At 58.2% G+C, this 25,679-nt stretch overlaps 1 protein-coding gene across 1 annotated transcript; it reads right to left on the reverse strand.

Annotated features, from left to right (window-relative positions):
• Positions 1-88: 88 nt before the first annotated feature.
• On the reverse strand, positions 89-24,617 carry POLD1 (DNA polymerase delta 1, catalytic subunit). Its single transcript, XM_059999710.1, has 27 exons — positions 24,561-24,617; positions 16,298-16,500; positions 15,822-15,935; positions 13,666-13,812; positions 13,455-13,580; positions 13,216-13,384; positions 13,044-13,125; positions 12,838-12,967; positions 12,111-12,277; positions 11,746-11,850; positions 10,286-10,426; positions 10,096-10,206; positions 9,577-9,768; positions 9,391-9,479; positions 9,206-9,322; positions 8,908-9,021; positions 8,447-8,594; positions 4,840-4,935; positions 4,586-4,723; positions 3,312-3,487; positions 2,831-2,983; positions 2,588-2,690; positions 1,621-1,753; positions 1,418-1,531; positions 1,052-1,104; positions 880-977; positions 89-259 (listed from the first exon to the last, which is right to left on the reverse strand). Exons 2-27 carry the CDS (start codon positions 16,497-16,499, stop codon positions 154-156), a joined length of 3,324 nt encoding a protein of 1,107 aa, XP_059855693.1. The 5' UTR covers position 16,500; positions 24,561-24,617; the 3' UTR covers positions 89-153.
• Positions 24,618-25,679: the final 1,062 nt, after the last annotated feature.

Below are 25,679 nucleotides of genomic sequence, written 5' to 3' on the forward strand. Positions count from 1 at the left end.
GTGGAGCTAACCCATTTGGGCCAGAGCTTATGACAGTGGACCACGACCCCCCAGGGACCACAAAGCACCGGGTAACAAAAGGCCTGAACTTTATTAATTCTCCGCCCATCCCACCCCACAAGGCCCCTGTGGGGAGTCGGCCGAGGTCAGAGGTCACCAGGCCTCAGGGCCGGGGGGCCCGAAGCGCCTCAGAAGCTGCTCCTGGTCCTGCAGGTCCTTCCGCACCTTCTTGCGCATGTAGAAGATGGGGCAGTCCCGGCTGCGGGTGAGGACAGGGGTCAGGGCCACTGCCCCTGCCCGGGCACACCAGAGTCCCACTGCCCAGCCCAGTGGTGGGGCAGGGGCCGTTCCCAGGACTTTGGCCCCTGTATGCTGCCCACCCACCTCCCCTCCCACGATGGGCTGTTTGCTCAGCGGGCATGGGGGGAGCCGATAACAGCGGGTGCTCACTCAGGCGCTGGGCCACCAGCCGTATATCACCTGGCACCTGGCGTGGGAACCCGCCCCGCCCACCTGTTCCCTGGGGAAAGGCTGGCCCCGCCTTGGCGGAGGGGGCCAGGACCGTGTGTGTGTATGTATATGTGTGTGTGTGTGTGTGTGTGTGTGTGTGTGTATGTGTGTGTGTGTGTGTGTGTGTGTGTGTCTCCCCATTTCCTGGGCAGATACTGGGTGCCCAGCACCCCCCACTCAGCAGCCCCCAACCCCACCCCAAGAAGGCTGGGATGGGCACTGGCCCGTTTTGCAGGCCAGGACGCCGAGGGTCGGCGATGCGGGGGGCGCCGAAGCCTGAGAGCCCGGAGCCAGGGCTTTGGTCCATAGGCCTCGGCAGCTCAGAGGAACCTGGGCAGTCCAGCGCTGGGGCCCAACAGGCATGCCCACCTGGTGCAGATGACGTCCTCGTGCAGGCTGCCCTGACAGCGCTGGCACTGGGTCCAGAGGCGCGAGAAGCGCTCCTCCAGGGCGTTCAGGTGGGATACCTGGGGATGGAAGGGCTGAGTGGGCGGCCCTGCGCACCCCCAGCTGCCCCTCCCCACCTCCCCTGATCCCTCACCTCCTTCTGATACAGCTCCGACCCCCGGGCTTCGCAGAACTTGCACACGGCTCCTGGGGTGGGGGAGGGGGGCAGGTCAGCCTGGGCCGCCCCACCCCTGCCCCTTCCCCGCCCGCTGCCCATCCCGGCTTCTGAAAGTCCCCATCGACGAGAGAACAAGGGAGCAAGTGTGTGGAGAAAACTCCCTGGGGAACTCCCAGGGCGGGGGGCCCAGGACCCTCGCGGGGCTGCCTGCAGACAGGAGCCCCCCACCCAGGGGCCGGGGCCTATCCAGGTAGCCATGCCAGCCCGTGGGGCCGGGGCCGGGGACCTCGGGTGACGGCAGAGGTGGGAGGGCAGGGGAACGGGGTCGGGGACGGTGCTCACCCTGGTGGCTGAGGACAGTGCGGCAGCCAATGCAGCAGTTTTGGCGTTTGGCGAAGGCCAGGAGGCCGCCCACCTTGCCCGTGAGTACTGTCTTGCAGCGCGTGTGGTCCCCGCCTGCGTGTGAAGGCAGGCGGTGGGCCCGGTGCCCTCCCCCACCCCCCCACCCCGGTACCCCGCCTGCCCTGGCTGCCCCCCGCCCGTACGCAGCAGCACGGCCTCGGCCCGGCCCTCGCCCAGGATGGGCTCGAAGATGCGCAGTAGAGGCTTGGCGAGCTGCTGCTCAAGGTAGTACTGCGTGTCGATGGGCAGGCTGTGCTCCAGCACGAAGAGGGGGTCCTGCGGGCAGAGGGGCCGGGGTGGTCTCACCAGGGGGGCAGAGTGGAGGGGCCGCAGCCACACACACAGGGGCCCGGGAAGGGATAAGGGGCTGCGGTCCCTGCCAGGCAGGGGGGCAGGGGCTGTGGTCAACAGCGGGCAGCCAGGGTGAAGGGCACCGGGAGCTGCCGTGCGTCTTCCAGCCATGAGTGGGGGCAATGGTGGGGGGCAGTCACTGGGCCCGGACTGGGATGGGGTCAGAGGTCATGGGGGTCCCTGGCCGCGGGCCCTGTGATCCATGCTAGGGTCCACAGGTAGGAGCCCTCAGGTCACCAGGGAAGGGTCAGAGTTCACGGTGGGGACAGGAGATGTGAAGGTGGATGTGAGCTGGAGCCGAAGGTTGGAAGCCAAGATAAGAGGTAGCAGGACAGGAACTAGGGACTGACAAAGGGGTGGGGGTGGGGTCACAGGTCACTGGACATCCAGGTAGGACAGGGGAGGGTATGAATCCAAGAGAATTACAAGTTGAAGATCCAGGATCAAGGAGTCAGTAAGAGACACAGAAACAGGTGGTGAGACAGACACTCTCGCTCTGTGCAGTGAGGTTAGGCCCCCTTCTGCAGGATGGAGCCAGGAGGGGTCAGAATAAGGGGGGTGGGGTGGAGGGCCTCTCCAGAGGGTACCGGGAGGCCCGGAGCAAAGCACTGTGGAGCCAACTCCCCCGGGTGTGTTGCGGGGCGGTTCTCAAGGCCCCGTGGGGCCTGCGGAGAGAAACACCCTCCCCGCCAGGCCTGGAAAGCAGAAGTGAGAGCAGAGGAGAGCTGGGCGGGAGCGGGCAGCCCAGGTGGGCCTGACCTCGGACTTCATGTAGGCGGCCACGCCCTTGGCGGCACTGATGATCACGTAGGGGACACGGTCACCCAGGCTGGGCGCGCTCCCGGGGTCCCGCTTCCTCATCCTGCGGGGAGACCGGGGCGGCAGGCTGGGTGAGGGCAGGTGGGACGGTGGGGGCAAGCTGGGGGGTAGGAAGTGGTGGGCCCAGCTGGAAGGAGAGGGGCTATTTCTGGCCGGTCCCGCCCCCTACCGCGCTGGGCTGACCTCTCGGCCAGCTCCACATGGGCCTGCTTGCCCGCGTAGTCTGCGGCTGCGCGGGTCAGCTCCTTGGTGATGACCAGCTGTGAGATGTCGATGCGGTTACATAGCAGGTCGGAGATGACGTCCTGCGCATGCGCCACGGCGCCCGCGGGGTCTCTGCAGGGGGGCGGACGGATGGACGGGCGTCACCAGGGCGTCACCGGTGGTTGTGGCCGCCCGGCTGGCACCTCCACTGCCCTGAGGCTGGGGGACCAGGATGCGCTCCAGGGGCGGGGAGGGGCCCTGCCCGGCCGCAGGCTGCCAAGTGGCAGAGGCAGGGCCGGAACCCGCAGCTGTCCGACCCCACAGTCTTTCCACAGCTCCGCCACCGACAAAGGGCTGGGCCTGACACCTGTGTCCCCAAGGGAGGAGGGGCTGGGGGCTGGGCTCCTGGGCCTGAGGGAAGAGAGGCCGGGCTCCAGGTCCGGGTGCGGGTTCCACACACCGGTCGATGAGCAGGCGGCGCAGAGAGGCGGTGACGAGGTTGGCCACTAGGGGGCAGTTGTCCCTGCGCACGGCCTCCAGGCCCTTGCAGTCCATGCGGTCATGGGCGTCAGACCGGGAGGAGAAGAGCAGGCCCGCATACCGCTTCTTGCTGATGAGCAGGTACGGGAAATAGACCTGGGGGGAACCCGCGGCTGAGAGCCCCTGAGGCTGTGGGGGCCAGTGCCCCATCCTGAGGCTTCCCCAGAAACAGACAGGGCCAGACAGGGATGGTCCCTGGGACACGGGAAGATGGACCCTAAGACCCCAGCACCTCAGCTCAGGGGGACACCCTCAGCACTCCAGGGACCCCAAGTCGGAAATGGGCTGGGATAAAGCTAGACCCTAAAACCCGAGATCCAGACACTGGGGTGAAGTCTGGAGAGCCCCAAATGGGGGCCTGAAACAGACCAGAGGCAGACAGGGGAGACCAGGCAGCACCCCCTCAAAGACAGGAGACTAAGGGCAGGGAGTGAGCCCTGGGGCAGGGACAGGCTCCAAATCTGAGAGGTGTACCCCGAGGCCTGACCCCAGCTTCGAACGCGGGGGATGAATCCGGCGTGAGGGCTCCCAGACCCAAGCCTGTCGCACGCTGGGAGGCAGGGAGCATTGGACAGCGGTACCCCGATCCAGGAGTTGCCCCGTCAGGGCCCCTGCTGCACAGGACAGCCCCTGAAAACACCTGAAAACCAGAGACGCTCCGAGACCGACGGGGTCTTTAGGAAACAGACACCGTTCTGCGTAGCAAAGCCCAAGGCTTTTGGGGGTTTCCAAAACCAAGGTCCCCAAACTCAGGAGGATCCAGGCAACACAATACCTCAAAACTGGGGCTTACGAAAAAGAGTTTTTAAATAAATAAATTTTTTAAAAATAAGGGACTTCGCTGGCAGTCCTGTGGTTAAGACACCATGCTTCCACAGCAGGGGGTGCGGGTTCGATCCCTGGTTGGGGAACTAAGATCCTGCATGCCGCACAGCATGGGCAAAAAAAAATTTTTTAATAAATAAATAAAACTGGGACCGATGAACTCAAAGAATAGGATACCCAGGGCACCCAGATCAGCACACCTCGAAATGGAGACATAAGCAACAATGGGCATTCCTGGACGCTGATGCAGTAGGAGAACTCTACCCAAATGTGCTCAAATTTTGCAGGCACCCTGAGAATCAGAGACCCCCCCCAAAACTGGCAAGACCCACGTCTGCCCACTCCAAGCGCTGGGGGGCCCCCACTTACTTTCTCAAACTCTAGCCGGATGGGTGAGGGGAAGTGGCCAGACACCCAGTCCGCAGCCTCCCGTCCCAGGGCCATGGCCTCAGCCACAGAGGAGACGCCAAATCGGCACATGACAGAGTCAGTGTCGCCATACACCACCTGGGGAGGGGCACGTGTGACCCAGAGGGTTGGGGAGATGCTGGCGGCCCCTGCACTTCCCACACCAGCCCCAGGCCTGTCTCAGGCCAGCAGTGGGCAGGCAGGAGGCCCCTGACCTTGGCATTGGCACTGTAGCCGTTCTCCACCGTGTACTTGGACTCCACGAGCTGCTTCGTTCTCTCAATCATCTGGCGCCCGAACCCAGTGACGCTCTGTCAGAGAGAGAATCAGGCAGAGTGAGGGCCCAGGGGCCGTCCCCAGGGAACACAGGCTTAGGGTCCCACCTCTGCTGCTTTCTGCAGCTGTGAGTATGGATGAGCCACTGCCCTTCTGGGCCTGTTTCCAAATCTGCAAAATGCGGCTACTGAGCTGCTCCTTAATGGTCTGCTGGAAGTAGGTCCCTGGCCCAGAGCCCTGGGCACAGAGGAGGAACTGACTGCAGCAAACAGTGGTGGAAAGGCTGGAGCCAGAAGAGGCCATCAGCTCAGTGTTTCTCTCCACGGAGGTGCTGAGAATCTGCGGACACTGCAGGCAGCTCTCTGTGGTGCAGGACCACTGACATTCCTGGTCCCATCGCCCTATCCTTGAGCAATCAGAAATGTCCCCCCAAAGGTAGGGTGCTGTACCAGGGCCATGGAAAGACCATTCCTTTCCAAATAAGGAAACTGAAGCTGGGGAAGGAGAAGGGACACACTAAGGAGAAACAGGCATGACTCTTCTGTTTTTGTTTGGATCTGCCCAGAAAACCTTTGTCTTTAACTAGAGCATTGAGGCCACTTATGTTTAGTGTAATTACTGATTATATCTGAGCTTAAATCTACCATCCAATTAACTGTCTTCTATTTGTCCCACCTGTTCTATGTTCCTTTTTCTTTCTAACTTCTTTCTGGAATGACTCAGTATTCTTTTTTTTATTATTATTCCACTCTGCTGCCCCCATAAGCTTGAGAGACAGAAATAGGGAAAGAGGCTAAGAAACAGAGACATAACGGAGACAGAGGGAAGGGGCTGAGAGGGAAATGACAGAGAGACAAGGCCAGGAAGCAGCAGCTGCTATGAGGAAGCCCCAGGGGAAGCAAAGCCACACCCTCCTGCCTGGCCTCCCCTCGGGGCTGGAACCTGACAGCCAGACATCCAATTCTTTCCACCAAGGAGGATGGGAGATGCCCCCAGAGATTATGAAGGGCCAGTAAGAGCAGTAAGGGTGGCCTACTGTAAAAGATTAACCTCGCTCAAAGAGAGGCCTGGCTCTCGGCTGGCTCCTGGGAGGGAACCTCTAAGCCAGGGGTCCCCAACCGCCCGGCCATGAACCAGTACCTGTCCGTGGCCTGTTAGAAACCAGGCCACGCAGCAGGAGGTGGGCGAGCAAGTAAAGCTTCGATTGTATTTACAGCTGCTCCCCCCCCACCCTTGCTCGCGTTACTGCCTGAGCTCGGCCTCCTGTCAGATCAGCGGCGTCATTAGATTCACACAGGAGCGCGGACCCTACTGTGACCTGCGCATGTGAGGGATCTAGCTTGGTGCTCCTTGTGAGAATCTAATGCCTGATGACCTGAGGTGGAGCTGAGACGGTGATGCTAGCGCTGGGGAGTGGCTGCAAATACAGATTATCATTAACAGAGAGGTCTGACTGCACAGAGACCAAAATAAATCAGTTGCTTGCAGACTCATATCAAAACCCTATCGGTGAGTGGCAAGTGAAAACAGGCTCAGGGCTCCCACTGATTCTGCATTACGGTGAGTTGTATAATTGTTTCATTATATATTCCAATGGAATAATAACAGAAATAAAGTGCACAATAAATGCAATGCACTTGAATCATCCCCAAACCACCCCCCCCGCAAGGTGCATGGAAAAGCTGTCTTCCACGAAACCGGTCCCTGGTGCCAAAAAGGTTGGGCACCGCTGCTCTAAGCCCTTGGCGTGTCCTGCCTGACAAGTGTCTTTGTTCATCTGGGACCTTGGGTCACATCAGGTGATCTGTGCTAACGTGATTTGTGGTGGGGCCTTGGGCCACATGATATCCAGCTTGACGTCTGGAGGGACTGGAGACTGAGTAACTAAGGTCAGTCACATGGCGCTCCATGCACCTGACCCCCAGTAAAAACCCAGGACACCAAGGCTCAGGGGTGCTTCCCCAATGGGCAGTACCGTGTGTATGGTCACACATCAGTGCCGGGAGGAATAAGTGCTGTCTGCAGGACTACCCTGGGAAAGGCAACTGGAAGCTTCCACCTGGTCTCCCCTGGACTCTGCCCCATGTGCCTTTCCCTTGGCTGGTTTTTTTTTTTTTTTTTTTTTTCGGTACGCGGGCCTCTCACTGTGTGGCCTCTCCCGTTGCAGAGCACAGGCTCCGGACACGCATGCTCAGCGGCCATGGCTCACGGGCCCAGCCGCTCCGCGGCATGTGGGATCTTCCCGGACCGGGGCACGAACCCGTGTCCCCTGCATCAGCAGACGGACTCTCAACCACTGCGCCACTAGGGAAGCCCCCTTGGCTGGTTTTAATCCCTATCCTTTCACTGTAATAAATCATAACCATGAGTATAACAGCTTTTCTGAGTTCTCGGAACCCTTTTAGTGAATCACTGGATCTGAGGATGGGCTTGGGGGCCCCTGAACTGTAAGTGGGTGTGTGTGTGCACAGGCCCCTCCCAGCATAAGGCCCACCCACTGCCAGTTCTTCCAGGTGTTCCACCCACAGCCATGTGAGGACTGACACAATGTTCAGAAAGGGAGCTCCCCGTGGCTGGAGGTAACCAAGTCTGGAATGTGCAGGGACCCAAACCCCAGGGGAAGGAGCTAGACAGAAGACCTTTCTAAGAATCTCTTAGGCCATGAGCTGAGGCACTGATCCCAGCGTGGCAGAACCTCAGACTCAGGCGCTCTGTGGTCGTGCCGTGGGTCTGTTTTTCTGTATGAACAGCAGAGTAAACAGGCCTAGGATGCTGCTGTGGCGGGGAGGGAGGTAGTGGGCTTTTATGCCCACATTCCCTCTCAAAGCAGAGCACTGCCCTAGCACCGGCCAAGCATCTTCCCTGGGATCCTCACACAGGGACGGGACAGGGGACCCTCGTGCCTGTTCCAACTGTGACCAAGAACACACCGCGAATTAACGGCCAGAGCCTGACCGTGCCGTTGGGTGAGCCCCCAGCCCCGCCCCAGCCCCCCCCCCCCACAGAAACACGGCCCTGCTCTCCCATCAGGAGGAGGGAGCGAACCTGCTCTCTGCTCCCCCACCCTCATGTGGACCAGGGGAGGAGGTGGGCTGGGGTGCAGACTGCCAGGGACATAGGGGCTGTCAGGTGACTGTGTGACAGGTGAAAAGAATGAGCAAAGCTGCCTCCCTCCCTCAGTCCCTCGGCCTCTGCCTCCCCCGCCCCGCCCTGCTCCACCCCAGCCCTCCCGGAATTTATCTGTCTGCAGAGCGCCAGCTGCTTTCCCATACACATCTACTGCTGTCACCATCTGTGTCCCCGCAAGGCTGGGCACCAGGGGAGGAACTCTCATCCACTGTGTCACCTGCTGGACCCACAGGGCACAAGGCCCAACCTACAGTGAACGGTCAGCAAGTGTTTGCTGAACCAACGAATGAACCAATCACACAAGCACCCGCTCTCCAAAAGGTCACGGGGCGATCTGGGCCCTGATCTCTACTACACTGAGCCCCGGTTCTCCCTAAGGGGTGGCTGTCTGTCCCCTACCTGCCGCGGTGCACTCACCTGTGAGATCTCCAGGCATGGCAGCTTGCCCACCTGGGCACCAGTGAAGCCGTACACAGAGTTGGCGCTCACTTTCAGTGCCAGCTGCCGCCCGTCCAAGACCTGCCGCCGTAGGGGGTCTGTCTCCTTGGCCAGCTCGGCCTTGGCCCTGGGAGGAGAAGGAGAAGGGGGAGGCAAAGGCCGTTCAGGTGGCATTTCAGGCCTCAGGGGCAGACGAGAGGCCCGGGCCTGGGCACTGGTCAGGGCGCCTTTCTAGAAAGGGGTGTCACATTCGCTCGTGCAGGCTGCACACCGCACAGAGGCGCCCAGCACAGGGGCTGGGGGGAGCTGCCCGCGGGGGTGCCTTGTTCTAACGCAGGCACAGCTGCAGCTCAGTGCACCCATGACGGACAGGGATCGCCAGGCCGCCTCAGCAAGGCTGAGCTACGAGCAGGGGTGGGCGGCCGGGCTCAAGAGCCCACCTCTTCCGGGCGCCGAGCAGGTTCTCCAGGATCTGGGGCAGCAGCCCCTTCCGCACCGCCGTCTTCACAAACTCGTCCCCCGTGGGTGTCTTGATGAACTGATCCTCGGTCAGGCTGGGCCGAAGGTGGTGGGGGTGACACCTGGCCTCCCTGGCTCCTCCTCCATCCCCTCTCGGGACCCCCCCACCTCTTGCCAGTCCCCTCCCCTCCCCACTAGCTCTGGATCCCCAGCCCCAGCCAGCCTGAGGCCGGCCCCTGGGTGGTCTCGGGGTACACGTGGCGAGCGGGGCCACCATACCCCAGTTTCTGGGCGGCCCCGGGCCGTAGAAGCGTGGTGTAGCACAGGTTGTGGGCCATCATGATGGACGGGTACAGCGAGGAGAAGTCCAGGGTGGTGATTGGGACATCATAGTACCTGGGGGGCCGGGAGGAGTCAGGGTGGGGAGCCCCCCTGTCCCCACCAACCCCGCCACCGGGCCTTACCCTTTCAGGGGCTCGATGACCGTGGCCCCCGTGTAGTCCTCGCCGCCCTCCGTCTTCACCACGGGCATCAGCAGCCCCTGGCGCATGGCCTGGGAGGGCAGAAGGCGGGAACTGTGGATGGGCGCGGGCAGGGCCCCTCAGCAGGGAGCGTGGTGGCCAGGCCCGCCCTGGGCTCCGCCCGCTGACCTGCCGCAGCAGCTGGGACACGACCTTGACCTGCTGGCCGCGGCTGAGCAGGTAGCTGAGGGGCACGCCGGTGACGCGCGCCATCTCCATGGCATTCACCAGCACCATGAGGCGCTCCAGCAGCCGCAGGGGCAGGAAGGCATCCTTGAGGCAGTACACGGCCAGGCGGCGGCGCGTCTGGTCGTTCCCATTCTGGGGACGGGGGCAGGCATTAGGGGACAGGGAGGCGACAGCGTGGGAGGAAGGAGGAAAGAAGGGCACAGCCTGAGGACTTAGTGAGGCCCAGAGGTCGGGGCAGGGCAGCAGAACAAAGGTCGCCATGCCAGAGGTCACGGGAGTGGGTAGGGACAGGGGTCCCATCTGCGGGGCGAGATCAGAGGTCGAAGGTAGGAGCTAAAGGGGACGGTCAGGAGAGCAGGCGGATGTCCCGGGCCAGGAAGGTAGGTAGGCGCCGAGGGCCGAGGTCGGGAGGGTGGGGAGAGAAGGGACGGCGGGAAGCGGGTCGGGCGGCGCGGGCACCTGCAGGTCAGTGATGATGCTGTGCTGCACGTCCTCCTTCTGCTCGCCTAGGAAGTGGAAGCTCACGGCATTGAGCGTGTAGGACCGGAGCTTGTACTCCCGCAGCAGCACCTGCAGCAAGCGGGAGCGGGTGGGCAGCGGCCCCGGGGAAGCGGCCCTGTGAGGGCAGCCCCCGCCCGGCCCGCCATACCTGCAGCATGTCCATCTGCACGCGGCCCACCATGCTGACCACCTTGCTGTCCCGCCGGCCGGTCTGCCTGGACTGGAAGGACGAATCCCGAATGCTGGAGCGGAGGCCGGACACACGGCCCAGCAAGGGGAAGGTCTGCACCTGGGGGCACAGCACATGGGGAGAGCGGGGGCTGTGGCGGTGGGATCCGCACGGCCGAGCCACAGCAACGGTAACCAGACAACCCATGACACCCCCTGCGGTGCCACCCTCTCTTCCTGCTGGGAGCCCCGCGGGCAGGGGCAGCTCTGGGGCAGAAGGACCCTCTGTGGCTGGACAGGCACGGATGGGAGGCTGGGACAGGGAGAGTCAGGGGCCTGAGGGCTGGGGCGTGAAGGGGCAAGGATGGTGCCCAGGGCTGCGGGAGCGGGCGCAGGGGCAGACTTGGGGATGGTGCTAACTTGACGGGGAGGCAGCGGGTGCTCAGGCTGGGAGGCCTGGAGGACGGCAGGGCACGGTGTGGAGCACCAGGTCTGCACTGGCGACAGTGCGTGAGCCGGGGCCAGGTGTGGAGGAGAGGCCTGAGCTGGGCTGGGAGCAACGAGGCTGGGGCTGGAGGGCAAGGCAGGGAGCGGAGGCCGGAGTATAGACGCCAGGCCGACAGGGGTGGGCTTCTCCCTGGAGCTGCCAGGGGCCTTAAAGTGTGCTTGTTTGCTTTTTCCATTATGAAACTGGCCAAACATAGAGAAAAGGAAGAAAATAATACAATATATACCCCGTTAGGAGTTGAACTGGGTCCCCCCAAAAGACGCTGAAGTCCTAACTCCTGCACCTCAGAATGTGACCTCATTTGGAAATTGGGTCTTTGCAGGTGAGCAAATTAAGTTGAGGTCATTAGGGTGGCCCTGATCCAATATGACTGTGTCCTTAGAAAAAGGGGACATTGGAGCACAGAGGCATGCACAGGAGGGAGAGTCAGGGAGAGCGCCACGTACACTCCAGCAATGCCTGAGGCGACCGGCAGCTACGAGAGAGGCCTCAGAAGGAACCAACCCTGTGACACCTTGACTGGCCTTCCAGCCTCCACACTGAGAGACGACACACAACCGTGGGGCTTTGCTACGGCAGCCCCTGCAAGCTCACACGACCCCCCAGGCCCACACCAGATTCAGGCGTCAAGGTTTTGCCACCTACTTCAAGGACATCCCCTTTTTTCCTTATTTTTTGTTGACATATTTTAAAGCCCGAAGAACAAGGCGCTGCACTCCTGCCCACTTCAATCTGCCCCTCCAAATACACGAGCCTTTTCTGACTTAACCACGAGTGCTTCCTCGCCTCTGCAAAACCCACAGAAACCTTCTGGGCTCTGAATGGGGCAGGGACGGGGCCAGAGCCGGGGTTTCAGGGAGGCAGCCGCCCACAGCCTGAGCCCTCGGTGGGGTGTCTGAGGGCAGCCCCACGCCCCCGCCCGCCCGCCACACCTTGAGGATCTGGGCCCGGGAGATAAGGTACGGAAGGTCGAAGTTCTGGATGTTGTAGCCAGTGATCACGTCGGGGTCGATGATGCGGACGAAGGCGGACCAGGCCTGAGGCAGGAGCACACCGGGTCACCCAGGCTGTCATCCTGGTCAACCCCCTGCCATGGATCCTCCCCACTCCTGGAATGTTCTGGAAGCCCCCAAGAGCAGCCCAAGAGCCCTCCCACCCGTGGAAGAAAGACTGGGAAGGTGCTTCTGAAAATAACGAATCCACAGGGGAAACGGCTCAGAAAACGGCCTCGCGCCTGGGAGGTGCAGTGTGGGGAGCTGAGGAAAATGGGGGTTGGGGGGCACGGAGCGAGAGCCACCTGGAGCAGGTCCTCCTCCCGCTCGTAGCTCTGCACCTTGGCGCCCAGGATGGGGGCGCAAGGCCGTAGGGTGAGCGCCAGGCGCAGGAAGGGCTCTGGCTCGCCCCAGCGCAGGCCCAGGGAGCAGATCTGGATCACGGGGTCCCGCTCAGGCTCCGGAAAGATGCCTGCAAGGGGAGGGAGGAGGGGGAGGCGGAGACCTGACCCCTGATGCTCCCTCGTGACACATCGGGTGGGTGTACCTCTAATCTCACCTGGCCCACCCACTCCTTTCTGTCCCCACTGCCTGCAGAGCCTGCACAATCCACCCTGGCTCCCCACTGCCTGCAGCTCCGGGCCCTCTTACCCATCCCTCACAGACTGGGCCCTCTTACCCATCCCTCACAGACTGGGCCCTCTTACCCATCCCTCACAGGCTGGGCCGACCTGCCCCAGCGCCTCTGCACTCGCTGCTCTCTCTGCAGGGAATGCTCTCCCCGGCCCCTCCCTCTTCACGAAGCTTAGCCCCTCGCCCGAGGCCTCCCCTGCCCACCTGTCCGAAGCAGTCCTGTCTGTCTCCATCACCTTCCTCCTTTGCGTTGCGAGTCTTTGAATAACCTGTCTGCTTGTGTGTCTACTCCCTCCTCCCTGAGTGAGCTTAAGAAATGCAGGGACTCCCGGGGTGAGACTGGCATATCACTAACATCCGGAAGGAGGAAGGGAGGACCCCCAGGCCCCGGGGACACACCTTTGCGGCCCGCGCACTCGATATCAAAACTGAGCACCCGCAGAGGTGCGATTCGCTGCCACTGCCCTTCTGGTGGGTGACTGACCACATCCGACCACAGGACGTCTGCCTCCAGCTGACACAGTGTGGCCTGTGGGGACAAGGTGGGTCAGTGTCTGCAGGGTCCCGGCTCTGTGACCCCCACCCCACCCTGGGGACCCACGCACCTTCCCCTCCGGCCTCAGGACGTATTTCCCAGCCGGGAGTTCCAGCCAGTTGCAGCCAACGATGTCCGCGTCCACCATGAACCTGCAGGGGGACGAGGGTCAGTGGGCAGAGGCTGGCTTGGGGGGTGAGGGGAAGGAGGCGAAGGTTGGAGAAGCGAGGCGGGGGCCATACCGGATCTCAAAGTCAACGTTGGCCTCGTAGGGCGCGAAGCTGGGGGTGCCCAGGCCGGCAACGCGGATGCCCTGCTCCAGGACGCGGCGGGCGGGAGCCACGAGGCGGGGCAGCGCCAGAGTGATGCGCAGAAACGGGGAGGGGCCGTGCCCGTGGTACCCAAACATGCCTGCAGATGGAGCGGGTTGGCACCGGCCTGGAGGGACCCCCACCCACCTGGCCCCTGGGGCAGCACTCACTCTGCCGGGAGCACAGCTCCATGGCCAGCACGGCCGGCCCCGTGAGCTCCTTGCCCCCGCGTTGGTCCCGGCTGATGGCCGTGTTCAGCTCCCGCTGCAGGTCACTCAGGTGCTCAGGCCCAAACCCTGGGTGTGGGAGGGCCCGTCAGAAGTGCAGGGGGCCTCCAAGCGGTAGGGGCGAGGAGGGGTCTTCGGGGTCGGGGCCACTCACCGGGGGGTGCCGGGGTGTAGAAGTAGGGCGCAAAGCCGTGGATGTGGCAGCAGACAGAGACGCCCTCATCGGTGACCCCGAAGGCGCGGATCACCGGCACGGAGTCCTGGGACGGCAGGGGCACCCCAGGCAGGGGCCGTGCTAGGCCTGGGGGTGTCATAGGGTAAGGCAGGGGCTGCTCTCTCGGACACCTCAAAGGTGTGCCTGCCTCCCTCCTGGTTTACGTGTCTACCCTTGTCCTCCTTACAGTCCTTTTCCCACTGCGCAGCTAGAGGGAGCACCCCACCTTTTTCGCAAATTTCAAAAGTAGAATCAACTTTGTGTGGGCAGCATTACGAGCTCTAACTTAGGGATAGATTCGTGTAACCGCCACCAAATTGGGGTACCAGACGGTCCCGTCACTCCAAACGGTTCCCTCAAGCTGCCCCTTTGTAATCACACCTGCTTCCACCCCGCCCCCTGGCACTGCTGGTCTGTTCTCTGTCATCCTGATTTTGTCTTTTTGAGGCCATCCACAGAATGGAGTCAAACAGTACATAACCCTCTAGGTCTGGCTTCTTGCACCCAGCATGGCACCTCTGGTATCCACCCATGTCGTTGCATTTGTCAAGTTTGTTCCCTTTTATTGTGGAGAACCACTGTGTGATATGTTACCCATTCACCTGCTGCAGGACATGTGAATTGTTCCTGGTTTGGGGTGGATATGAATAGAGCTATCAACATCCATGGATTTTGTTTGAATGTAGGTGTTTGTTTCTCTAGGGTAAATACCTAGGGGTGGAACTGCCACATTCTATGGTAAGAGTAGGTTTAACTCTTACATCTCAATAAAGCTTGGGGAAAAAACCAAAAATTCAATTACCACCAGAAAAATAAAAAAGAGTAGGTTGAACTCCGTAGGAAACTGCCAGGTTGTTTCCCAGAGCGGCTGCACCAAACTGTGGCCCCACCGAGCACAGGGAGCTCCTGGCCCTGCGCAGCCTCGTCTGCACTTGCTGGCGTTGGTATATTTCACCTTAGCTTTCCTCACAGCTGTGCGTTTGCGTCTCATGGTGGCTGTCATTTGCATTTCCCTGATATCTGATGACACAGCACATCATCTCATGTGCTTATTTGCCATCGTATATCCTCTAGCGAATTGTCCAAGTTTTCTGTCCACTTTTGAACTGGATTGTTTTCTTTCTCTTGAGATCTGAATGTTCTTTATTCGCAGCACTGGTCCTTTGTCAGACATATGGACCGCAAACGTTTCCTCCCCGCCTGTGGCTTGTCGTTTCATTCTCGTACAGGGGAGTCTTCGAAACACAAGTCAGGGCTTAGAGGGGCTCTCCCCATTCCCAAAGGCTCCCCAGCTTTCTCAGAATGGAGCCCCGAGGTCCCCAGTGGGCCAACGGGATCTCCCGCGACCTCCCACCTTCATCTTCACCCCTCGCTCCCGCCTCACTGGTCTCCTGGCTGTTCCTTAAACATACCAGACCTGCTCCCTCCTCAGGACCCTCTGCCGGGAATCCCGCTTTCCCAGACATCCCTAGAGTTCCTTGTTGCCTCCTCAGAAGGGCCTTCCTGCACCTCCATGACGCGAGGTCCAGCACCGCTGCCCTACTCGATGCTCCTCAGTTACCCTCACCACCACCTCACGTTCCGCTTCCTTTTTTTTTTTTTTCCTGGCCGCACCATGCGGCTTGTGGGATCTTAGCTCCCGGACCAGCAACCGAACCTGAGCCCTCGGCAGTGAAAGCACAGAGTCCTAACCACTGGGCCGCCAGGGAATTCCCTCCACTTCCTTTCTTATTCTGCCTCTCCTTCTAGAACGTGAGCCTCTGAGCGCAGGGACCTGGTCTGCCTGGAACAGGGCTGCCTCAGTGCAGACACTCATTTGTTCCTGACTCACTGGACAGATGAATGCATACCACACCACACGCCTCTCCCCTCTGCGAGGAGCCAGCTCCTTCAGGCCTCATTTAGAAGATGCCCCCCTCCTCCAGGATGCCCCCACCCCAGCCCTGTCCCTCCCTCTCGCAGCCCTGGTCACCTGGGCAGGGACTATCTGTGTCCATCCCCTCCCACAGAGCCAGAGGGGCTGACCTGACCCAGCCTCCACCCGGGAGCCCAGGGCCCCTCCTCCCACCCACCAGGCCTCTGTCCCCCAAACTCACCCACGTAATGGTCGATTTCCAACTGCTGGAAGATGAGGGGCTCCGTCTGGGGGTCCAGGTGGGGTGGGGAGGGCCGAAGCCACCGGGCATCTATGGCTGTCGGGGAGAGCTGCCCTGGACGCGGGAGAGGGAAGCAAGGCTCCATGGGGTTGTGGTCCTGCTTCGGAAATAAGTACAAAGTGCCTTCCCAGCCCTGCCAGTGATCCCTCAGGTGGCATCAGACTTGTGAAAAGAAAGTCAGGTGGAGGTCGTGGCCTGGATCAGGCCAGAAACTCGAGAGGGATTCAGGAGTCAAGGGTCAAAGTTAGACTGGAAGTGACAGGAAACAGAGGTGGCCTACTGACATGGGGTCAAAGGCCAGCCCCTTGTGGAGCTCAAAGTGAGCCAGGGGCTGGCAGTCAGAGGTTACAGGTCAGCTCCATGGTTCAGAGGCATGACAGGCGTGGGGTGCAAGGGGCTCCTGCTCTAGGTCTCACCGTCCGCAGCCCCCTCCAGGGCCGACTGCAGCTCCTCCTCCTCCTGTTCCTGCAGCCTGTGCTCTGCCTCCATCTCCTCCATCAGCGCCAGCTCCTCCTCGAACTGCGATGGCCGATATGCCTCATCCTCATCCCAGAGGCCCCCACGGGCCCGCTTTGGGGGCACCCCAGGCCCTGGGCCTGGTCGCCGCTTACCATCCATCCTGTGGGGCAAGTTGGAGCAGGGTGAGGGTGCCCATCCTCTCCATGGCCTCCCATGTACCCACCATGACCGTGAGCTTTTAAAAAAAAAAAATCTCCAGAGTGGGGAATTCCCTGGGTCCAACGGTTAGGACTCCGCGCTTTCACTGCTGAGGGTGCGGGTTCAATCCCCGGTTGGAGAACTAAGATTCCACAGGCCGTGTGGCGCAGCCAAAAAATAACTATCAATCAATCAGTCAGTCTCTGGAGCGCCTAAAGAGTAACATGACTCTCCACACACCCCCCCCACTCTCCCCACCCCAACCCCCGCCACAGGCTCGGGGGGTGCTGGCACCTTCCAGATGCCCAACGATCATCAGCAATGCCCAGCTCAGTTTAACCCTTTCCTCACATGCTCAAGCCCTCCACGTAATTTTTATCCTCGTTTGCTTGCCCCTTGCCAACCCCTTGGCACCAGCCCTGCACACCCTCCACCCTCTCTCATCACAGACGTGGTCCTCAGATCATCCCTTTCCTTCCCATAAGCCCCTGTCCTCAATGCCCTCGCCTGCCCCTCTCCCCATTGGCCCAGGCCTTCCTCCTACAAACAGCTGGGAAGCGCCTCCTTCAGGCCTGTAATTTAAAGTTATTAAAAATGAAAAAATTTTAAATTAGTTATTTATTTAGAAAATAAGTTGTAAAAAAGTACACTTCTCCCAGCATCAGGCCAGGACGGAGGGGATTATGAAAACTAAGAGCAGACCCAGACCCAGCTGGGAGAGAGTGGGGGAGGGGACAGGTCAGCTGCCCTAGGTGCAAGGGAACACCTCTGGATCTTATAACTATCCCCCCACATCCAGTCTCCCCTTAGTCCTTTTTGCAACAGACCCCTTGCCTTGGAGCTGCCACAGGCAGTCCAGGCTCAGACTACAGTTCCCAAGGTGCATTGCAAGGGGTAGTCACATGATCGTGTTCTTTCTCACAGAATGGGGGTGAATGTGAGGTGTGCAGCTTCTGGGACAGCCTGAAAAGAAAGCCTGCCTTCCAGCCTTTTCCCCCTTCCCCGTGGCTGGAGCGTGGATGTGGCGGCAGTGAGCCAACCTTGACCACGGGGACAAGGACAACACTGAAGGGGATGCAGAGCTCCAAGATGGAAGGAACCTGGGCCCTTGACAACCTTCTGGAGCAGAGCTGCCTACCTTTGGATGGCTATGGGGAGACATAAACTTGTATCTTTCCTGGGCTACTGTGCCTTGGTGTTTCTTTATTATAGCAGCTTAGCCTAAACCTTAACAAACACAGCATGGAAAAATTCTGAGCTGACTGGGGATATGTTATGGCAAATGTTGGTGGCATACAATGGTACACTTCTCAGCATTAAAAAGGAGGTGGCCGCTGATATACTCACAGGATGACCGAATTTCAAATAGACAGCTAATGAGAAGCAGCCACATAGCACAGGGAGATCAGCTCCTTGCTTTGTGACCACAGAGACGGGTGGACAGGGAGGGTGGGAGGGAGATGCAAGAGGGAGGGGAAGAGATACAGGGATATATGCATATGTATAGCTGACTCACTTTGTTATTAGCAGAAACTAACACACCATTGTAAAGCAATTATACTCCAATAAAGATGTTACCAAAAAAGTGCATAAAAGAAGCCAGACACAGGAGTACATGCTGGGGAAATGGGGAGTTACTTTTGGGGTGATGAAAATGTTCTGAAACTAGACAGAGGTGATGGCTGCAGAAAATTGTAAATGCACTAAATGCCACTGACTACCCACCTTAAAATGGTCAATTTCACCTCAATTTAAGAAAACAGTATATACTGTATGATGCCATTTACACAAAGTTATAGAATAGACTAAGCTCATCTATGGTACTAGAAATCAGGCTGCTTCTGGGGTGGGAGAGACTGACCGGGAAGGGGCATGAGGTTGTTTTGTGGTGTGATGGAAATGTGCTGTACATCCAACTGTACGCTTGAGGCCTGTGCATTTCACCATATGTAAATAGCACCTCAAGTAAAAGCAATAAAAGTGGGGAGGCTGCAATTCCACGTCTAGGGGTTTATGCTACAGATACACTATCACATAATGAAAACCTGCATTTACAAGGTTATTTCCGGCAGCATTGTTTGCAGTCGCAAAAGACTGGAAACCACCTAAATGTCCTCCCCTGGGGGACTGTTTAAATAAGTTACATGAATTCCGTTCCATGGAATATTATGCAGCTCTATAAAGGAATGAGGAAGCTCTCTATGTACTGAGACAGAGGACTCTCAAAGACCCATTGTTAGGTAGAGAAAGCAAAGTGCAGAATGTTGTACATAAGAGAACTTTTGTGTATGTGTATATATATATATATATATATATATATATATATATAAAAATATATAAAAGGTGTCTAAGAAAATGAAGAAAATGTTTATCCTGATTCTAATCATTAGAAAACAATCAAACCAAAGACAAGACTGGCCTGCAAGATGGAATCTTCAAAAGCTGTCAAAGTCACGAAGGGGGGAAAAAGGGCCAGGAAACTGTTTTAGATTAAAGGAGAGACTACATAGTCATGACAACTAAATGCAAGGTCAGATCTTGGATTAAAAAAACAAAAATAGCTCTGAAGGCTATCACTGGAACAACTAGGCAAATTGAATAAGGATTGCCTATGAGATTACAGTATGCCTCATGGTAAATGGCCTGATTATAATTATCCTATAGTATCATGATGACTACAACTTGCAAATAGTTCAGCCAAAAAAATAGTGTACATGTGTCAAGATAAAGCAAATGAGGCAGCACACTCACAACTGGCAAATGCAGGCAAAGGGTTCATGGGCGTTAATTGTTCTTGTCTTGGGACTTCTCTGCAGGCTTGGAATTTTTCAAAATTAAGTTGGAGGGAGGGTTTCCCTGGTGGCGCAGTGGTTGAGAATCTGCCTGCTAATGCAGGGGACACAGGTTCGAGCCCTGGTCTGGGAAGATCCCACATGCTGTGGAGCAACTAGGCCCGTGAGCCACAACTACTGAGCCTGCGCGTCTGGAGCCTGTGCTCCACAACAAGAGAGGCCGCGATAGTGAGAGGCCCGCGCACCGCCATGAAGAGTGGCCCCCGCTCGCCACAACTAGAGAAAGCCCTCGCACAGAAAAAAAGACCCAACACAGCCATAAATAAAAAAAAAAAAAAAAAAAAAAAAAAGTTGGAGGGAGACACATAAAATAAAAATAACATTTTCACAAGGTGGGTGGGAGAAGATATCTAAAGATGTTGGCTTTTCATGCATAGTTCTGGCAGGATGGGTAATAAACTGGCAACACTGGTTCCCTGGGGCGAGAAGACAGTTTGACCAAGAGCTAATTCATATACCATATGATTCACGCACTTCGAGTGTATAGTTTAATGGTTTTTAGTATATTCAGACTTGTGCAACCACGACCACAGTCCATTTTAGAACGCGTTCAACACCCCACAAAGAGACCCTCTGGAGTCAGCCCATCCCCCCCCCCTCCCCAAAAGCACCACTGATCCACTTTGTCTAGATGGATTTGCCTATCCTGGGCATTTCCTAGAAATGCAGTCTTGTGTCTGGCTTCTTTCCCTGTGGGTGATGTTGTCAAGGCCCACCCACGTAGCACGGATCAGTGCTTCGTTCCTTTTAATGCCTGAACATTTCCCCACCGCGTCGCTATCTCACATTGTGTTCATCCACTTCATCCACGAGGGTTGTTTGCACCTTTGGGCTCTTGTGAACAGTGCTGCTATGACCGTGCAAACGCGGGTTTTGTATGAGAAAGAATCTGAACCAGCTCTCCTTTTGCGCCCTCTGAAGTAACTGTGAGAGATGCGGAGAGTCAGGACCTGGGGGAGAAACCCGGGTGAAGCAGAGGAAGCTGAGGGGTTTCCAGGAGCCTGGAGGAGTGGCCAGACCTGGCCTGGCAGAGGGAGGTAGAAGGGGGCCGAATGGCAGCCCTGGGTCACTGGGCTGTGGCCAGGGGGTACGATGGGAGGGCAGCTGTCACCGGAGCAAAATCTAGGGTCCTGGACTGTCAGGCGAGGCAGCATTAGAAGGAAGGAGGCCCCTGGGTGTCCCCCCTCAGGGGCCCCGGCGCAGAGCTGGAGTTTGGCAAACGCTGTGAGCTTCTTCCTTTCTCGACGCTTCAGTAGCAAATACTGAACAGCGAGCGAATCCAGCAGTAACACACTACGATGAGTGTCTGCTTCGGGTCAGACACCAGCTTCTCTGTGACTCACTCCCTCGAGGTTGTCATCCCATCCCACCCAACCTCACGGCTTTAAATGCCACCTCTACGCTTTTGTGTCTCCGGCCCAGATTTCAGCCCGGCCTCCAGACTGACAGATCCAACTGCCCACTGTAAGCAGGTCCCTTCAGGCACCCCAGACTCCAAAGCCGGGCTCCTGATCTCCCCACAACCGTGCTCCTCGCACCACACCATCTCCCCCGATTCGGTAAGCGGCAGCTCCCATCAAGCCACCAGCCTTGGAGTCACCCCAACTTCTCTCTTCCCCTCAGACCACACGCTCACTCCATCTGCAAATCCCGTCAGCTCTGCCTTCCAACGGACGGGAGTCCCACCGCTTCTCGGCCTCCCAGTCTGGTCCCTCTGGCTCCCTAAAATGGTTGGCCGCTTTATTTTGTGCATTGCTGCTTGTCTGGCTCCCCCTGCTGGAAAATGAGCTCCTAGCGGGCAGGGAGGCAGTTTCCTTCACTGCAGTATCACAGGTGTCAATAACAGCGTTTGGACCATAGAGGGCGCTCAAGAAATATCTGTTGGGACTTCCTCGGCGGTCCAGCGGTTAAGACTCTGCACTTCCAACGCAGTGGGCACGGGTTCCATCACTGGTCAGGGAACTAAGATCCCACATTCCCTACCGCAAGGCCAAAAAAAAAAGGGTGCTTCCTGCCATCAGCATCCTCAGACCTCCCCTATCCCCCAGACTACTGCAACAGCCCTGATTCCTGACCTCTCCCAGCCGAACCAGCTTATAAAGCCTCCTTCCCCACACCTGGGGAATTTGTCTTCAGGGCTCCCATTCCCCTGTGAAAGAATTAAAAAATTAAAATAAAACGACTATGATAAAAAAAAGAAATATCTGTTGAATGAATGAACAGCCTCTTCCCCCACCCCACCTCCATCTCCGTCCTTGCACCCTGCCCCCTCAGTGTTCTCCACTCAGGAGCCAAAGGGATCCCATACAAGTGTGTCAGACCATCCCTTCCCTGCTCTGCTCGGATGCTGCCCCTGGCTCTCATCTCATGCACAGTTAAAAGCAAAGCCCTCATCTTGGCCCACAAGACCCTGCACAACTGCACCCCACCCTTCACGGACACCACCTCCGCCCTCTTTCCCTTGCTCACTCCAGCCACTTGCCTCCTCTCTGTTCCTTAAACACTCCAGGCTTGGTCCTGTCCCAGGACCTTTGCACAACCTGTTCCCGTTGCTCTGCAAATGCTCTTTCCCAGATCTTCCCATGGCTCCCTCCTCCCCTCCTTCAGGTATTCATTTGCTCGAATGTCCCCTACTCAGTGAGGCCTGTTTAAAAATACAGTCCCCTGCCCCATGCTGATACTCTCCAACCCCTTCCCTTGCTTTACTTTTCTTGCTGGTCTTTGTCGCTGTCTGGTGCACTGTGGCAGGTCTTAAGAGTTCTCAAAGTGTGGTGCCCTGGACCTGCAGCATGAGCTTCTGGTGGGAACCTGTCTGAATGCTGATTGTCAGGCCCCATTCCAGGCCTACTGAACCAGGGCCTCTGGGGGTGGGGCCCAGCAATCTGTATATCGAGCCCTCCAGGGACTCCGATGCTGCTCAAGTCTGAGCACCACTGCTTATTTATTTTGTGTATTGTCTGTTCCCCACGAGGAGAATGGAAACGCTGTGAGAGCAGGGATTTCATCTTTGTTTCCTGCTATATCTCATGTCCCCAGGAGAGTGCCTGGGACCGAGTACGTGCCCAATAAACATTTTCCGAATGCAGAAGGAAGGATGGAAGGAACTCACAGAATTTTCACCAAAACTTCTGAGGGTGGTGCTGCTATTAACCCTCCAACACAATGACTGGAACTGAGGCCCAGAGAGGTGAAGCCACCTGCCCAAGGCGGCACAGTTAGCTCAGAGGGGCAGAGCCAGGGTTCAAACCCAAGCAGGTTGGCGCCTGAGCCCCACCGGAAACCAGCGCTCCAGACTGCGGCCTCCAGGTGTGCCAGGAGAGGTATGGGGGTGAACTGCCCTCTGCCCAGTTGGGGAGACAGAATGAGGACAGGCTCATCAGCTTGCTCACCCCCGTATCCGGGCTCACACACATCTGCTGAGGGATTGATTAAATAATGACAGATGGACCTATTCACTCTTGCCCCCCAGAAAACCACACACTTTTCACTCTTTGGTCTTGTCCTGCCTCTGAGCCTCTCTGAATCCCGCTGCCCTTGTCACAGGCTGGGGACCATGTGGGCTTGTCTGACTCCCTCAACAGACAGAGAACCTTTGAGACTAGGGCAGGGCTGATGCTTCTCTGGGTCCCCAGCATCACCCAGCACGGTGCCTGGAACGCAGGCCACTTCAAGTTGTGTCAGTTCAGACTCCTCTCCAGTGTCACCGACTCCACAAGTCTGCACTGAGCCCCGGCCTTCTTCTCTCGGCTCCCAAAGACCAGCACTACCTCTTTATAGCTCAGAGCGCTCTGGCTTGAGCTTTCCTGTCCTTCCCCCAGCCAAACTGAATTATCACTGGCTCCCCAGTGCCTAACAAAGGCCCTGCCACACGAGCAGCTGGCTGAAGGAATGAAGAAAGGGAATAGCATTGCAGGAGGAGGGAAGGGCATGGCAAAGGCCCTGAATGGGACAGGAACCTAAGGGGCCTGGGTGGGGAAGTGCTGGAAGTAGGGGGAGAAAAGGCAACAAGAGGTTCCTGGAGTGGGTGTGGCCATGAACCTGACACACTGACATCACCCTGCCCACTCACTCCACCTAAGCTCTGCCCTCAGGGTGGCACCCCCAAACTTGTTCCCCCTCAGCCTTCTCTCTCCAGCCTGCTGCTCAAACCGCAGTAATCTTGGGCTCCCCTTTCCTACCCTATCCCCTCGTGCGGGCTCAAACCCCAAACACAACCTACGCCTGATGGATTCTCCCCACCTGCACTGCAGGCAGAGCCACCTACAGTCCCCTCCTGCCTCCTAACTGGCCTCCCTCCTTCCACTCTTGCTCCTGCTACAATCCTATCTTCAGTCAGCCGCCAGGGACTTTTTTTTAAAACGCAGGGGAGGGTCACGTTGCTGGGATGTTTAAAACCTCCCCCGGGCTCCCTATCGAACCTAGAATAAAAGCTAACCGCACGCCGAGACTTACAAGGCCCTGCAGGATCTGGTTCTCTCTCCCGTCTCCAGCCTCACCTGTTCCCTCCAGCTACAAGCACTCCAAGTTCCTTCCTACTTCGAGGCTTTTCCCCTGGACGATCCCCCTGCCCGGATCGTTCTTTACGTGGCTGACTTCTCTCTCAAATGTCACTTCCCCAGAGAGACGATTCCTGATCACTCTAGTTAAAGAAGCAGGCTACTCTGTTTTACTTCACTTGGGATAACGTATCACAGGCTTGAAAGCATTGCGTTATCGTTTATACTTATTACTTGTCTACTGTCTGTCTCCCCCTGAGACAGGGACCTTTTCTAACCTGTTCCGGTTGTAGCTCCTGCTTCTAGAACAGTGCCTGGCACAGAATACTCAATAAAGATGTCGCTATGCCCCCACGTGCACCATTCAGTCCCCAATGCCTCCGGAACCGGTCTCCCCAAAGACCCTCCAGGGTGAGTCCACGGAGCCCAGCGCACTCGCCCCCCGCATGCCGAAGGGGCGCCCCACCCTCTTCATCTTCCCGCGCGTCCCCGTGCACGCGCCCACAACAGGCCCCTGCCCCTCTTCCGCGCGCCCCCAAGCCAAGGGGATTCCTCTCGCCGTCACGCCCCACGCGACCCCTCACAACCCTCTCTCAGACCCACGTGCCCAGCTCCTCAAGCCCCCTTCCCCGCCAGGCCGAACTTCCTGCAATTCCCCTTCTCCCGTAACTCACCCGCTTCAAACGGCGTTTCCCGCCACAGCCCACGCCGCCGTGACCCCTGACTCCGGCGCGCGCATGCCCAGAGTAGAGGCACGCCGAGCCGGGCCACGCCCCTACCGCACGAATAGGGGAAAGCCACACCCTGTTTCCACCACCTCTGGGGCACAGGCCACGCCCCCTCTTTCAGACGCGGGCTGTGGTCTAGTCCCCTTGCAGACGAACCCTCGCCGAACCACGCCCCTTATGACGTATGCGGGTCAAAGCCACGCCCCCTCCTTGCCGAAGCGTCGCCGCCCAGTGTTATCGGAGCGCGCGCAGCGGTGGTGGGCCCTGGCTGTCACCACGACTCCGCCAGTTCTAAGGTGCTAGGCGCGCCTCCTCTGCTTCCCCACCTGCCTCCTGGCCGAGGCCTTGCTCGGTAGGACCACCTGGGCACTCACTGTTCATTCTTCAGCTCGCGCAGCCAGACCTTTTCCCTCTCCGTAGAGGCTGGCCGGTTCGCGCTCAGATCCTGGCCTGGTCGGTTCTCCTGTCTCACAGCCACAGTTTCCCCATCTATAAACTGGACTCAGCGCAGGGCGGGCACACCTGTAAGGCGAGAGGCACACTGCTTGGGATGGGACCGTCTCCTGTAACTACTCTCACTTCTGCTGTTCCCTCTCCCCCTTCTAAAAAAAACAATGTTTTTCAGTACCCAACCCATCCCTCCAAGCAACACCCTCTTCACCTTCGACCAGGACTGTCCATCCAGCTCACCTCGGTGTCCCCTCAAGGCATGGAGCAAGAGAAGGAGACATTAGGAGAACTCCACTGCCCTTCCTTACTTTGAACTCATCTGGGCCTTTTGTGAGGCCTTGCCGGACTTCCTCTTCCAGCTCCCACATTGCCCCGTGCTGACCCCATTAAAGCCCCTATTTCCTTACCTTCTAGCAGTCCTTGCTCAGCCCCCCGTCACCAGCCCTGACTGGTAGACAACTCCAAGGAGGGACTTGATCTTTTTATTTATTTATTGTTTTATTTTTTAAATTTAATTTTATTTTTGGTCGTGCTGCCCAGCTTGCGAGATCTTAGTTACCCGACTAGAAATCAAACATGGCCCCCGGAAATGAAAGCGCAGAGTCCTAACCACAG

This window comes from Delphinus delphis, chromosome 20, assembly GCF_949987515.2.
Source record: "Delphinus delphis chromosome 20, mDelDel1.2, whole genome shotgun sequence".
Classification (NCBI taxonomy): Eukaryota; Metazoa; Chordata; class Mammalia; order Artiodactyla; family Delphinidae; genus Delphinus; species Delphinus delphis.